Below are 14,832 nucleotides of genomic sequence, written 5' to 3'. Positions count from 1 at the left end.
TAGGACAAAGGTCTTCCTGACTGGTGCATCTAATTAGTAAAGATTTAGGTTTTATTTTCTAATATTTTTATATTCAAGGAGTAATATTGAGGAGAGAGTGTTCCTTAAAATTGAATCAGGGTTTCAACAGCACACTGGACAATGGTACTGTTGACAAGGTGGTCCCAAAGGACAGCAACCAGAAGGGGCTGGAAAGAAGGTGATAATTCTGAATCACATGGGGTATGTTGTATGTCATGAGTACATTGGGCATGTGTCGGAGTAAGGACTGCTGTCCTTATTTTAGTTTTGAATCTTAGAGTTCCAAACTTCCCAGGTCCCAAGTTTGCTGTATTTGGATGGGTAGTGAGGGTGAAGGAGGAGAAAAAAGTTGAAATTGAAGGAGGTCAGAGGAAAGGATGAAGACAGTAGACCCTTTGGACTGAACACTTGGGAGTTATTCACAGTCAGCAGAATCCTGGCAGTCATAAAAGATGTTTGCATATCTCTGATCTCATTGAAAATATTCATTGGATTAATATGGAAATTAAATTTCTGATTTATCTCTGGTTCATGTCATTATAGATTCAGGTTGTTGAAGAATGAGCACATACTTTATGAGTCATATTCTTCCAGGAATGGTGTGGCTTGAGACAGCACTTTTGAAATCTGTATTATATCTTTCAGGACAGTATGTATTTGAGGGCAGCCAAAGATTTCTGGCATAACTGCAGAACTTATGAGGTTTAAATCTATATTTTATAAACAACTGGACACTTAGCACAGCACTGGAATTAAATGAGGGCATACCTGTCTTTGCTCAGTAAAGGTCATTCTGATCAACAGAAATTACACTTAAAAAAGGAGGACAGGGAACCCTGGGTGGCACAGCGGTTTGGCGCCTGCCTTTGGCCCAGGGCGCGATTCTGGAGATCCGGGATCGAGTCCCACATCGGGCTCCCGGTGCATGGAGCCTGCTTCTCCCTCTGCCTGTCTCTCTGCCTTTCTCTCTCTCTCTCTGTGACTATCATTAAAAAAAAAAAAAAAAAAAAAAGGACATGCAGAGGACTCTTTTGTTTACATATTTCATATGTAAATTGACACCATTGGAAATGTCAAGAAATGGCCTCTTTTTAAAAGAGAATTAATCCAATCCAGGGTATTAACAGACCATCACTTCAAAAAGTGAATCTCCACATGAATCATCATCTGTGATTCATTCTTCCCTCGTATTTTAACATTTTACACTTTCATTTATCTGTCCATTTATTTAGCAAATATGTACACATTTACTAAACACTATTGTGGTGGCAATCAACTCAGAGATGACATCTGCCCTCAAAGAGTTCACAGTCTAAACAGAAAGAAAACAAGCATAAGCAATTACAATGCACTGTGGTCAAGTTAGCACACAAGTGCCATGGGATTCTGAACCAGACTTGGGCAGTCAAGCCTGAGACTGAAAAAGCCAAATGAGAAGAGGGAGAGAGGTTTGTCCTTACTTTATTTATTGCTCCCCCAAACATAGATTACCCCTGAATAGTGAGCCACTTTTCCTCACCAGAACCTAAATTTGATCAAGATTTCCACAGGTTGACATTGACAAAAACACCACTAAATATTAAGAATGAAAAAAGAAAAAAATGCAGAATATACAAACAACTACAGAAATGATCAGATTTCCAAAGTGTAAGGTTTTGATCCTAAAGAAAACTATACTTTGAGTCAAAGAAGTAGTTAGGGGTCTTTGCTTACATCTAATCTAGAGTTCTGCTCTGCTGGATATACACCATCTTGAGGAAGAGACATTTAATTCTATCACTGGGGAAGCAAAGTTTTAGGTAATTGTCTATTTCCCAGGAAAAAGTGGGGGGAAAAACACTTCACATAAATGTATCTTATTCTTAACCTGATTCCTGGCAAATGAGAGAATTTTTTTTCCCCTATGTCTAATTGACATTCTTAACGTACCCAACAAAATGAACTGGCTTATAGTACAAAAGGTGGTGATTTTACCAATATCACTTTCATGATATAACACCATGTGTGATACAGACACATATACAATAAGAAAGGATGCTGAAGCTTACAGAAAATTTTCATCCTTAAGCAACTGACGTATACAGCAATATTTGTCTAATTAGATCCTCAAATGACTGCCCCCTTAAGCTGAGAGAAAAATGAAAGCAGTTTCTTAAATGTTATTAAATTGTTCCCTCCAAAGGTCTTCAATATATATGAATCTATTTCTAGGAAATAGGAACATATTTCTTCCTTTTATGTTTCCCTTTGTTTCACTTCTTTGTGTATTTTCCCCCTTAAAAATAGTTATAATAATAATTCTTTGTTCTTTCTGTTTTTTCCTTTCTTTATCTTCTCTTCCTTATCTTTGAGGAGGTAGTCAGGGTGAAGGAGGTCACCTGGGGCTGGCAGGACCTGGATCCATGGGTTGAGGAGATGGTCAGGACCAAGGTGGCCAGTGGAGTCTTTGGGTGTGAGGCCAGAGCCAATGATGGGCTAAGGGGAGCTAATGGGGCTCAGGCTGGAAGTGGCCAGCAGAATTAAGATATTAGTTCCATACAGGAAGACTCTTCAAATATATGTTAAAGATAATCAAAGACAAACTTGTCACTGAGAAAGTGTTACATGCATAAAAAAAGGTGAAAGCTAGAATTAACCCTGTGGAATTACATTGGAGTTAGAGATGCCAGTGTGAACTCATGTTTTTAAATACAGATAAATAGATGATAGCTAGATACACAAAAGGGGCACCTGGGTGGCCCAGTTGGTAAGCATTTGACTTGATTTTGGCTCAGGTCATGATCTCAGGGTCTTGAGATATATTAGTTATGTGTGTGTGTGTGTGTGTGTGTGTGTGTGTGTGTGTGTAATCCCTAACTCTGTCTGTTAAGAGGGCCTAGAAATAGTAATACCTAGGAAACAACGAGCACACCCAATGCCCAGATCCTCAGTTTCTAAAAGCTAAAGAAATATTTCTAAGAAAAAGATTCTAGGTGAAAGGTCTTAATCAAGGACTGGAATACAAAAATACAGATGAGTCAGGAAGGCCTTGTGCCAGAAAGTAAGAAAGTACCGAAATTATGATGGAGACTTGCCAAAAGGATGTTTCTAGGGGCTCCTACTGATCCAATCTGTATAATGTGAGCATCAAAATAGTGATGCTAATGTTTTATAACTAATTGAACAAAATCGTTATTTATTAGTCTCTACTGATATAGATAAAGGAATGTGAGAGACAGAAACTTTCCTTACTGTAGAATGCTACCTAATAAATGTGGATGGGATGATGGAATCAGAAAGCTCGCATTTGGAAATCATCATTGTAATAATTGATTCAGACAAAAATCATCAGAGTCTAAAAGATGAAAGTTTAAGGAGTAAGAAGATATTATGTAGTTTCAAATAACCTCCACCCAAGGGTAATGGGTAAATTTATAATAGAGAAACCTGGTAGGCAACACTTTAACCAACTGATCAATGTTGAGTGCGGTCGGATATGGTATACTGTGAAGAACAGGGCATCCCTGTTCCTACTAAAATCCCCTAACCTGAGTCTAAAATGAGGAAACATCAGATAAACCAAAAATAGGAGACACTCAAAAAATATCTAGTCTGCGCTCATTCAAAATATCAAGGTCACAGTAGGCGAGAAAAGACGGACCCAAGTATTCTAAACTGAAGACACTGAAGCCTAAAGAGATACGATGCCAAAACGCAACACATACTTCTATATTAAATCCTGGACTGGGGGATCCCTGGGTGGCGCAGCGGTTTGACGCCTGCCTTTGGCCCAGGGCGCGATCCTGGAGACCCAGGATCGAATCCCACGTTGGGCTCCCGGTGCATGGAGCCTGCTTCTCCCTCTGCCTGTGTCTCTGCCTCTCTCTCTCTCACTGTGTGCCTATCATAAAAAAAAAAAAAAAAATTTAAAATCCTGGACTGGATGGAAAAATGTTTTTCTGCTAAAAATGCCATTGTTGGGACAATTGCTGAAATAAGAATGGGCTTTTTTAGGATTAGATGGTAGGGTTTTATTTATTAGATGGTAGGGTTTATTAATCATCTTTCAATCTGATTTTGTTGGGTGTACTAGAGTTATGTAGGAGGAGATTGTCTTTTTCTTTTAGAAAATACACATAGGTATTTTGGGGTAACAGGGCATGATGTCTGTAAATTATGCTCAAATAGTTCAAGAGATAGAGACAAATATAACATTTGGTCAAATGTTAACAACTGGAGGACTTGGGAGGGTTTTTATGGTTTGTTTTTTATTTTTATTATTATTATTTTGGACTATTCTTGCAACATGTTTGTCAATGCTAAAATTATTTCAAAATGAAAAAAATAGTGAATAAAATATGGAACTAAAAGGTAAATGGCATTATCTGTATTTCAAAGTACAAAATTTATAATTTTTTGAGCATTATTCTATGCTACACTGAAGGTAAAGTCACACTTCAATTTATTTTTCTTCATCAGATGTTTGGTCTTGTGCCTCATTGGACAACAATTTTTAGCAAAACATACCCAGTTTGTAATGTATGACTAATATACAAACTTGCATAATTGATTTCTAAAAAATCACTTATTAGGTTAAAAAAGTCTTGGTCTTTCTGCTTTCTTTTTCAAGCTGATATAAATGGTACAATTTAGAATCAGACATTCAGTTTTGTTCTCAATGGAAACAATAATACAACTCAATTTGCTCACTCTCTCTTTCTCTCTTTTCTAGGTTTCTTATGTCAAAGCGATTGACATTTGGATGGCAGTATGCCTCCTTTTTGTGTTTTCAGCACTTCTGGAATACGCAGCTGTAAATTTTGTATCAAGACAACACAAAGAACTTCTGCGATTTCGACGGAAGAGAAAGAATAAGGTACATGATTAAATGCATTGGGTTCGGAGGGATACTGATTTTCACCAGAAAGTAAATTTGTTAAATTTAATACAGTGATGCAGAGAGGAAATGGAGTCTGGGAACCAAAGGATATGAATATTCCGGTGGTTTTGTCCAATAGAAACTGAAATTGTCAAAAATAGCTTCAGGAATAAAATGGTGACATCCAGTTCTACCTTACACAGCATATCTGGTGACATGAGAGCTTTATCAACCTCTTTCTAATGTACTCCCTGAAACAACACCATTTTTTGCTTCAATTAACAAAATATATAATTTCTTACCTGCAACGTGAGAGTGTTCCTGATGGTCTTACTTAACATCTCATCAAATATAGCTATTAAAGTTGTTCCTTTTATCAAGGTAATCCCTTTCATTGTTTCCATAAAAGGTTACCTATTTGTTAATGCTATGATGTTCGTGTAAAACTATGTGGTCTCTCATTCATGCATACTTTCATGTTGTTAAGATATTTATTCTGAATCCCTATGGGAAACACAAGAAAGGCTATTGGTGCCTTGCTGTACCTGTTAAATGAAACCCAGAAGAAATTGTATTGATAACATCATTAGGAGACCACAGGAAGTTGTAGAAGTAATCTCAAAATTGAATTTGGATGGACAGAATGGATTTGCTCCCCTCTATTAAGACTTGTAATGTCATCTCTCATTTTGTGCACATAAGCTCCATCAACTCCCTTTCCTCTTCTGGAAGGGAGAGTTTCTATTGATCAGCATATCTAGGAGTTTACTGCTGTTAATGTGAATGTGAGAACTGACATTTAAAAGCAGATGGACTGCAACAGAGAAATGTCAAAGTTTATGCAATAGGAGAAATTATGGCCAGAATCCAATATACTGGAATATTTAAGTTAAAACATACTCAAATCTTAAAAATAATAGTCTCGTTCATAGAGGTACATTTTAAAGGATTTTGAAAGGATTTAATTTTTTTAAAGGTTTCCTTTGGTTTCTGAATTATTTACTGTGATTTATATATTCATAAGATTTTTTTAAAGCCCTAAGCCCATGATCTCTCAGTACTGAGCATTTAACATATTATAAAGTAATAACAGATTCGGTCATGTCTAACTGACTCTCCCAAATCATAATAAATACCCAATTCACAGTAGTGTGGAAGGAACTTTGGGACTATGATACTCCGAGTGACACATGAGACAAAAACAGTGCCCAAGCTGCTATTTGATCAAGTTGTTATGAAAATAAAAGCACATCATTTGTATATGGAAACATAATTTAATCATCTTTCTCCCCACCATACCCCCATCTACTGGTTTCTCATTCTTTGTCTCTTTCCTCTCCTTTCTCCCTCCCTGCTGCCTATCTGTTCCCCTTTCTCTCGTGACACTTGGCACTGACTATAACACTATCACAGGACAAAAAAATTCTGTATCACAAGAGGAAATTTCCTGTTTTCCTTTCCCATTAAATGACTGATGAAGACAAGTTTTCCCTTCTAATATCATGAATCCAAAGTAAAGTAATACTTATCTCTCCTCCTCATTTTGATTTGCTTTTTCACTTTTATTTTTCACTTCTCTACCTCTCCCCCTTCCTATACAATTTAGAATGTATCAACCAGGTGCTGGGAAGTATTAGGTATGTGGTGTCCAAATGGGGGCTGAGAGCTCACTCTTTCCACACCCACCATGCATCCAACAGCCACAGTGCCCAAGAGAAACAGGATAGAGTGTAAGTGTAGAGGCTCAATTTTGGTTCTCCTTTTAAAAAAAAATTATCCTACCAAAGCAGCTCTTTAGTTTTACTACCTGTAAGAATATCAGGGTAAATAGCGAAGCCCCTTCTTCTTTAGCTCACAGGAAGATGGCAAGATTCATTTTCTAATGAGTGGCTCTCCAGGAAAATATAGAAATGCAAAAATACTAACATCTTATTATTTTCTAAAGACCAGTTGAATATTCAAGGAGCAAATATTGTAATTGAGATTTAATGTGGGGAAAAATAGTTTTTTGGTTTTTGGGTTTTTTGGGGGGGTTTGGGTCTTTTTAAATTTATACTTTGAGGGTTGGATACTTTGCATATGTGAAAATCGAATAATTGACACACATATATGTGAAAATGATATATGCAATTTAAACCAATTGTGCAATTATATTTACTCATATATGACTTGATTCTCTGGTTTCTCAATCCCTCTTGGTCCACTCTACCTTCCCACAGACAGAAGCTTTTGCATTGGAGAAGTTTTACCGTTTCTCAGACACGGTAAATTCACTTTCTTAACTCTAAGTAGAGGAATGTGGTCATCAGTGAAAAAAGCAGACAGCATATTCTGCACCTAGGCAGTGTTTGGTGGGGAAACACAGCCCCTTGCATATTTAAAGCCAAACAACCACCATCTCCCTTCAACCAAGGATATTCTCTTTTTCAAACTCCAGTTGTCTTCCCTCACTCAGTAAAAAGATATTTAAATATTATCCTTCACCTAATCAACTGAGCTATTTGATTGGTCAAAGTGATTTTTAAATATATATCAAGCAAAAATAACATATATAATTTCATAATAGTCTCCATGAAAGAAATAGTCATTTGTTTTGACAAAATTAGTTCCAAAATTAATAGAAAATTTATTTGTACAAAGAAGTTCTAAATGCATCCTTTCTGGTCAGAAAATAGAGGCCTAAAAATAAGTCAAAAATAAAATACTTTGTCCAACCTATGTATTTTTAGAATCCTTTTTTAATGTTAAGATAAGTTGAGATTCTTTATAATAAATTAATAATTTTGGTTTTGATAGCAGCATCCTTTGAAATGTTGATTACAGAGCAATCACAAGGTCACATGTCCAAGTATAGTAGCTAAATAGTTAGAAAAGTAGTCTATATTACAGCATATTGATCGTTGGACTTGGCCACCATAATATAGCATTCAATGTTGGATTTAAACATACACAAGCCAAGAATTCAAGCTGGGGAATCACAAACAGTCCAGTCTATTAAACTAAAATTTCTGGAATAAAGTGCATTTAAAAATACCTCCCCAGATAATTCTGTTGCACATCCTGGTTAAGAAGAAATAATGTTAGATGAACAGACCGGAAACATGTTATATTCATCTAATAGAAGGATTCTCAATTTCATAGCAGGTATCTAGAGCCAGTGTTATTTATAAGCACTTACTAAGTTTTCTTATATAATAATATGTAATCATTCAACTAATATTTTTCTACTAAATTGCATATTTGTTCCCAACCTAGCTAGCCACTCTATTTTTTTCATCCCTGGGGGAAAAAATTCATTTGATATGATTAGTTTTACTTAATTATCGTAACTATAACTTTGAAAAATTTTTAATTGCTTTGTATTTGCATAACACAAATGGCCTCTTTGGGAAAGAATATATTTAAATTTCTGGTAACTAAGCAGTTAATGCCTATAGGAGCTTTAGTATAAAAAATATATATTTACTAAATATTGCTTTACAAAACAATGCACAAAGAAGTCTGATGAAAAATTAGGTTTATCTCAGCAACAATCAATACATACTTATTTTTTAAAGAAGAAACAATATGGTAATGCAAATAGATTTGTTAGAAATTATACGCATTCCATTTATTTTGTAATATTCCCATCTTTGTGTAGATTTGGGGTTGATCATTTCAAGTTTTTGAAAACTGTTTTTCTCAACCTAACAACTCTCTGGGCTGACTGAATTCATCATTTAAAAAAAAGTATGTATTTTTCTTAGAAACAGTACGAGCAATCTAAATCTTTAAAACAAAATAGTCTAAATGAGTCTAAACATTGACCCAAAGCCCTTTATTTTCATGAGTATGGGTTTATATAGTTTTCCCAAGCACTTTAAGTTGGCAGAATAGATGAAGTAAATAAGAGAACTTCAGTATAAAAAGTTTGTCACAACAAAGGACCGTACGTTGATATAAATGTTATTCCTAGGAAAGTTTAAACTTGGTTCAGCATTGGCTTAGCATTCATATGGAATCTCTCATATCTTACTTTTTTTCTATTAAGGTACAAGCTGGTGAATCTTTGGTCTATTGTGAAAGAATACAAGTTTGCTCTTGTATCCAAATTTCCCCACCCCACACTGTCATAGCCTGTTATGTGTTGGTTACCCACTGCACCATGTCATAGACGCTTATTCCCAGTGCTGTGTATGTGTGGGTGTGTGCATGATATGAAAGTATTTTGGTGAGAATTTGCTCTTCCCACATGTGATATAATTACTTTAGCCTGCAGGATTATAAAGACGTGCCATAATGTTTCTGAATATATGTTATTTGTTGAGATAAATGGATGATTTAGGGTTGCATTTCACGTAGCTTCTTCTGGATCACGAGGTAATGATGCAATGGTTTGCAGAGATAAAACATTCACATGGTATTCTAACACTTTTATCTTCCTGATTTATTGTATATTTAATTATTATTTACATACTCAAATAAAATAAAAAAGGACTCTGAGTTCTAGATTTGAGAAACAATGATCAAGTTTCTATTCTGCAAGGCACGATGGTTATCTTTTTAAGATTAAGATATCATTGACTACATTTTGACTACCTGTACAAAAAACTTGTCATTATTTATTGCCTTACATATTTACATGCTGTCTTACTTCAAAAATAACTCAAGGTAACTTCTAAGAATAACAAATAATTGTTTTTTTCTGCCCTCTACAGTTTTTTAGCCCTATAGTCTTAGGGCAAACAAAAATATATATGGAAACTCTTTTGAAGGAATGAGGCTCTACATAGTTGAAAGCAATGTGGCACCCATATATTCTAAATTACTTCATAACATTTCCATCCTAGGAATATTATGGGGTATAAGATATTATTTTAGTAGGAAAATGTTTCCTATAAATTTCTGACATGTCTAAGGAAAAGCAGTTTTCCAATAATTTCAAACTAAAGTATATTTGAATGACTCTGATATATAGGGATTCAAAATTTCATCCTCTCAAGGAAAACAAAAATAGTAAGAATTTAATGACTTCCTGCAAACAAATATTCAGAGTTTGTGTTAAACAGAACTGAGGGGGGCACTTGGCGGGACGAGCACTGGGTGTTATGCTATATGTTGGCAAATTGAACTCCAATAAAAAAATAAATAAAATAAAAATAAAAAAATAAACAGAGCTAATTCTTAGAGCTATATTCCCTCTGAAATATGTGTTTAGGAAAATAGTACTCAAACTAATCTCTACTTAATCTAATTTCATATGTGTTTTAGTGAATTACATCTCAAAATTAACTAAAATACATATAGTGCTTTTTACACATGTTGTCTATTATAATGTATTATTTATGTCACTCCATAATTCTGAGTTGGCACTGAATGAATCTAGCATATTGTGCTAGAAATAAAAATATAGGTATTTTAAAAAGTTATTTCATTGATTTCTCATCAATCCTTTTGTATGTATTCCATTTTTATATTATTTTATTTTAAGCATTCATCTTTTCAAGCTTACATTTTACCATTTAATAATTTCCAAACCATTTCTGAATCTAAATTCAATATGCCAAACATAAATTTGGCTAATTCATAACTAATTTATATGTCACCAAAGATATGCAAAATTCTCCTAGAAACTAGATTTCAAAGAATTTTATATTGACAATTGATGTGCAACTATAAAGTATTTTTAACCTCATCTATAATTATACTCTTAGCTTTCCATTTCAAAGTAATGAAATGTATACAGATGTATTAAACTGAATATTTTATTTTAAGCTGGCATTTATTTTAGAAAAGCATTTTCAATTTATTCACATATTTCATCTTACCTCAGAATTTTCTAAGTGATGGCAATTTTTCCCAACAAAAATAAGCCGCTGTTATGTTTATTAGTAACTTTTTTCAAAATCCACACACTTTGAAATCATGCAAGTGGAAATTAATAGCAATTCACTTTTCCTTCCTTTGTCACTTTCCTATTTGGCGATTAGAAGTTACAGAAAACTATTTAAACAGGTCTTTCTGTGTAAATAATATAATAAATAATAAATTATTTAAATAATAAATAATGTTTATCATATATAGAACACTCAAAGGCACCTACCAGGGGAGAAACATTAGGATGAAAATAATATATTTAATGCTATTGTATCTCACAGCAGTTCACACAATAAATCATCACTCATGCTGTCTTAGAGGCTTCATGTTTTATTACCACTCACTAGCAAGCTTCATGCTTTCACCAATCTACACTCAAAAATATGATTTGTTCTTCTTTTTGGTCATTTTGAGGATAGGAAATTAAATCTTATCTTACATGTATGTTAATATATATTTTTTTGTGGTGGAAATGAAACCATTCAACTGAATGACTAAGCCTACCCTTGAATTTTCTATTTTTAATATTTCTAGTTATAAATATGCATGTTAGCATGAGTCAGTCTTAGCCTAATTCTCTAATAAAATGAAAAACCATACAGAATATTTCACAATGCAGTACTGATGCTTAATTACCAAAACATTTTTCTTTCAAACAGTAAAAACAGGTCCTCCTGTAGAAAGAATTATATACTAACTAAATAGGTTTTTACATTTTTCATTGCCTACCCTTCTAACTTGTTTAAAGCATACCTAGGAGGTTTTACTTGTAAATAAATTAAGCTATCTCTTCAATTTTACCTTTTTAATCAGCCACGTTCTTTTGCTCATTTTTAGTTTATTCTATTTAATCTTTATTACTGCTTATATTTTGAGTTGGAAAGTGCTTAATTTTATGAATATTAAATATTGGCTAACACATAGCATCAGAGTCAAAAATTTTAGATGTTTGTCTAAATATTTGCTTGGGTGGCCTTCAGTCAATCAGAAACTCAAGCTGAAGATACCTGCAGAAAACTGAAATATTTTCAAGAAATATTTGAGTACTAATTGGAATAAAGAATATCACTCTCTGCACATCTAAACATACATAAACACATGATAGTTTTATGACTGAGTTTTACAAAACAAAGAAATTAGTTTGGTCATAAAATAGTTTAATGCACCTTATAATATAGTAATCTAATACTAATAGTGAACTATTAGAAATGTTTCATCCATGCTTAAAATTATTTTTTTAATATTTTTTTATTTTTTAACTTTTTTTAAAGATTTTATGTATTTATTCATAAGAGAGAGAGAGAGGCAGAGACACGGGAGAGAGAGAGAGAGAGGCAGAGGCACAGGCAGAGGGAGAAGCAGGCTCCATACAGAGAGCCTGACGTGGGACTTGATCCTGGGTCTCCAGGATCAGGCCCTGGGCTGAAGGAGGTGCTAAACCGCTGAGCCACTGGGGCTGCCCCATGCTTAAAATTATTATTTTAAGTGCAGCCTTTGAAAAAAACTGCTATAAGCCAGTCATTTAACAACCATAACAAAATCACATGACTTTTTACAGTCCAAGGGTCCTTGCTCTTTCTCCTTCTATGGCTTCCTGGACTGCAGATCAAAGTCTGGCCCAACAGAGCTGAGACTCTATTTCTGAAGAAGTGAGATGTCTCCATGTGCCCTATCTCAAGGGCACACCCCAAAAATACTTGTGCTGTTTCATAGAACATATTCAAAACACTAATGATTCTTGATTCCAGAAACTAGATTTGCAAAGAACCTTAGCAGCCAGAGAGCAGAACCCATCTATTATAACAATTCTACAGTGGAGGGTATGGCAGGCAGCAAGGTGGTCTTTTCAGTTTTAAGAGGTTGGTTAACTTTTAGGACAACAGTACAAGAGTACAAGACAGTCTGCAGAGTAAGCAATTGCACTGGCCTATTTTACATGGTACTTTGTTGCTAGTTCGGTTTTTAAAATATCTAACCGGACAATGATTCAGGTTGTTATTAGTATTTTCCTTTCAGAGTGTGCATTATGCAATTTCCATAATATTATAATTATAATAAAGAAAATATTTTTAAAAATGTTATAGCTATAATTTGAGTACTTTATCACAGATTTTATATTCTTTCCCTCACCCTAAAAAAAAACCCTGCTAGAAAGTGCCTGTCATCTTTCCCTGGAATAAGAAACCAAGAATCTGAGAGTTAAATAATTAAGATGATCCAGACTCCTGGCAATAGATGATAAAGCCGTGGAATTCCTTAATTTTACATTTGCATTTTGAATGTCAATCTTGAGTCAGATTTTGAACTTGGACCATTTAATGTTTTTGTGACATAGGAAATAATTGAAAATTACTTCCCATAACATGTATTTTTAATAATGCAAATACCCAAGCTATTTTCATGTTTTTAGAACCTAAGGTCTCCTCAACATCTTGTTATTGCCATTGCCAAGGAATATGTATTTGAACAAGACATTTTCATAAGGGAAATGTTTTCTTTGAAATTAAAAGTTTCTACTTTTCCAATTCTACAACTAATTGGAAATATGATATATTAGTGAAATCATATTCCAGTTGCTTTGAAGCACTAAATCACACTGTAACATATAATTATCTGAAACCTATTGCTGAGGATATCCTTAGGCCCCATAGATTTAAAAATGGGTAAAGATACAAATCATTAGATTACCTGACATATAGCCCTATCTAGAAACAGCCTTACTGAAAAGCAGAAATTATTAAATAATAATAGTTAAATGCTAACACAAAAGTCATCCCAGAGTATGTTTTCATAAACTGCCACTTAAAATGTAAATTAGAGTAAGAGAGGAATCCAAACAGTGTTACCTCACTAAAAATTCAAGCCTACCAGGATAGACACATTGTGCCTCTTGGAAACCCTTGTTTCTACACTTGGCTGTGCATTCTAATCACCTAGAGAGCTTGGTGGAGATGGAGTTATTGGAACAACCTAAAGGCTAAGGAGTACAAACTTCCACAATTGCCCATCCGGAAAACTGGATCTCACAACCCCTCCCAGTGATTCCAAGACAGGTGTTAGACTTGTATGAGAAACAATGCCTTCCCCTAGCCTGTCATTATTGCATAAACATAGAATGATGGCAATCTTACAAGCTGTTGCCAAATTGTACAGGGGACAAATGATACATAAAGACAATTAAGTTTAAATTGTTCAAATGTGTCATCTTTTCTATTAAAACCAACATCCAAATGTCAAGTAGCTTTGTTCATTATAGCACTATAGCTCTGATTACAGGTTTGAGGAAGCAATCATGCTTACAAGACAGAAATAAGCTTTCAGTTCATATGTCATTTACTTAACTTTACAGAAGGATAAAAGGCAGGAGAAACAGCAGAGAAAGTTCCCAATCTTCCACTAATTGGGAGGCTTCACAGGACTCAAGTGCACAAGATGCTTTGTCCCCTCACCCACAGAGAGCACAGATGTCTTCCTAGTTAAAGAAAGAGATACAGTATCATAAGAAGCAATGATTCCTAGAGCTAGAAAATGCAATCATGAACCCAGAACCATTATATCAAGTATATAATATGTATCTGATATATTGCATCAGAACCATTATAACACAAAAGTACCTGTGAGGCAGAAAGAACAGAACTGTATCCCAGCATTGCTCCTGACCCAGAAACTAGAAACTAGTTGAACCACCAGAAACTAGAAACTTATTGAAGGAATTCCTCATCACTGTAACTCATACCCACATGATCTGCACACTCATCCAGGGAACCAGCCAGCTCTTTATGTCCTTGTCACCCTGTCATTAATAGTAAGTGTTTCAATTGCTCATTTCAACTTCTATTTAAATGCCTTTGCTATGTTGTTCTCTTGGGCCATTTTATACACTGGTCATGTTTAAATGTATTCCTTTGTCCAATGAGATCTGTTCCAGGAGCCCAAACTGATATAAAAAATGCTTTGTTCCGAGCCATTAACAGTATTTTCAGCTTTGGCTTGTTACAGTACAAACAAAGCCCAAGATAGACTGTCTTATATCTGCCAAAATCCATTGAATCCTCCAGGAACCATAATCAAGGACTTTAGGATTCCATTTGCCAGCT

General features: G+C 34.5%; 1 protein-coding gene across 7 annotated transcripts in view; it reads left to right on the top strand.

Annotated features, from left to right (window-relative positions):
• GLRA3 (glycine receptor alpha 3) overlaps nucleotides 1-14,832 on the top strand; it is a 207,014-nt gene that overhangs the window by 152,043 nt on the left and 40,139 nt on the right. For 6 of the 7 annotated variants that reach the window (XM_072796036.1, XM_072796031.1, XM_072796035.1 and 3 more), the window contains one exon: nucleotides 4,733-4,876. In XM_072796036.1, coding sequence (XP_072652137.1) covers nucleotides 4,733-4,876 — 144 coding nt within the window. Of the gene's footprint in view, nucleotides 1-4,732; nucleotides 4,877-7,098; nucleotides 7,144-14,832 lie in introns of all 7 variants that reach the window. The other variant, XM_072796037.1, reaches the window with a different exon arrangement.

The sequence above is a fragment of the Canis lupus genome, chromosome 24 (assembly GCF_048164855.1).
Source record: "Canis lupus baileyi chromosome 24, mCanLup2.hap1, whole genome shotgun sequence".
NCBI classification, from domain to species: domain Eukaryota; kingdom Metazoa; phylum Chordata; class Mammalia; order Carnivora; family Canidae; genus Canis; species Canis lupus.
This window is presented reverse-complemented; position numbering and strand designations above follow the sequence as displayed.